Source organism: Trypanosoma grayi, assembly GCF_000691245.1.
Source record: "Trypanosoma grayi strain ANR4 Tgr_2103_V1, whole genome shotgun sequence".
In the NCBI taxonomy this organism is placed as follows: domain Eukaryota; phylum Euglenozoa; class Kinetoplastea; order Trypanosomatida; family Trypanosomatidae; genus Trypanosoma; species Trypanosoma grayi.
Genome location: NW_008827721.1, coordinates 185 through 1,342, shown reverse-complemented (window position 1 = coordinate 1,342; position 1,158 = coordinate 185). Strand labels below are relative to the sequence as shown.

Sequence of the window (1,158 nt, the reverse complement as noted above, 5' to 3'; positions counted from 1 at the left end):
AAAAAAAAAAAGACCACGACAAACAAGGGAGCAGATATACACAAGCAAGAAGAAGAACCAAACAGACGATGAAACACTCAAGGATTACTGGAACCACCTCAACTGAGCGTGACCCATCTTCATGTTGTGCGGCAAAAGTGTCATACCGCCGCCTACAAACAAAAAGAAGCCGTAATTCACCTTCAATATTGTCATTCTTCCCAACCGCATCTATCAGCTGGCGTGTAGATCTGGGACCACAAAAGCGTAGCACAAAACGCACACCATATATTAACATATAAACACGGACGACACACAAAACACAAAAACAACAACAGAAAGTCACAACAAAACTACGTTAAGGTGCCATATTGAAGCAAACCAACAAAAAAAACCTACGCATATACACCAACGTGCGGATCACACTAGGAAAATGACAGCAATCATTTTTCTGTGTGCCTAGGAAAGGAATCCCAACCGGTCCAACATAATATGAGACTCATCCTGCCTCATTCACATTTTTTAATGTCACAGCATTTCCTGCGCTGCTATATATATCGTCATCCTCCTCCGTGTCATTATCGGAGCGGATGTCAGCACATGGACCTCCAGTGAAAATATGTATCGCCAGCTTCACGATGAGCGCAAACCAGTAAACATGCAGTCCCTGCAAGACAACATGAAGAAAAAGCACCATTATCCAGTGGCTCAGCGTAAACGTGCGATATTTTGGTCCAAGTAAAAGGGTTGCCCTCGCCAGGAAAGGCAAACAAACAAGCCGGAAGAACGCGAACAGCACCACAAAGGCAACAAAACACCCAGTCACTACTGCATCGTTAAAGACGAGTCTGTAGAGGAGGCATGGCGCCGCCGCTGTGGTCCCCGCACCCTTCCCCTTCAGGCGCACAGCCTTCTGCTGGCGTTTCGTGTCTGCACTCACAACGTAGTTTATGGACTTGCTCACCGCCAGCATGATGTCGCTGGCGTCATGGATAAACAGGANGAATTAACTATCAGGGCGATCGTTACAATGTGGTGAATCACGTACTCCAAGAAGTCAGAGCGCTTCATGTCTTGCTCCATCAGCAGTGCGACGCTCTCCGACAGGTAGAAACCGAGGCCGTAGCGGTAGTAGTGCAGCAGCTCCGGATCCGGGACGTCCGGTTGCGGCACGAAGCT

General features: G+C 47.9%; 1 protein-coding gene across 1 annotated transcript; it reads right to left on the bottom strand.

Moving 5' to 3' along the window:
• Positions 1-478: 478 nt before the first annotated feature.
• Positions 479-952, bottom strand: DQ04_21031000 (putative dihydroceramide synthase; the record flags this gene model as incomplete). Its single annotated transcript, XM_009317976.1, has 1 exon — positions 479-952. One exon carries the CDS (start codon positions 950-952, stop codon positions 479-481), a length of 474 nt encoding a protein of 157 aa, XP_009316251.1.
• Between the last annotated feature and the right edge of the window lie 206 nt (positions 953-1,158).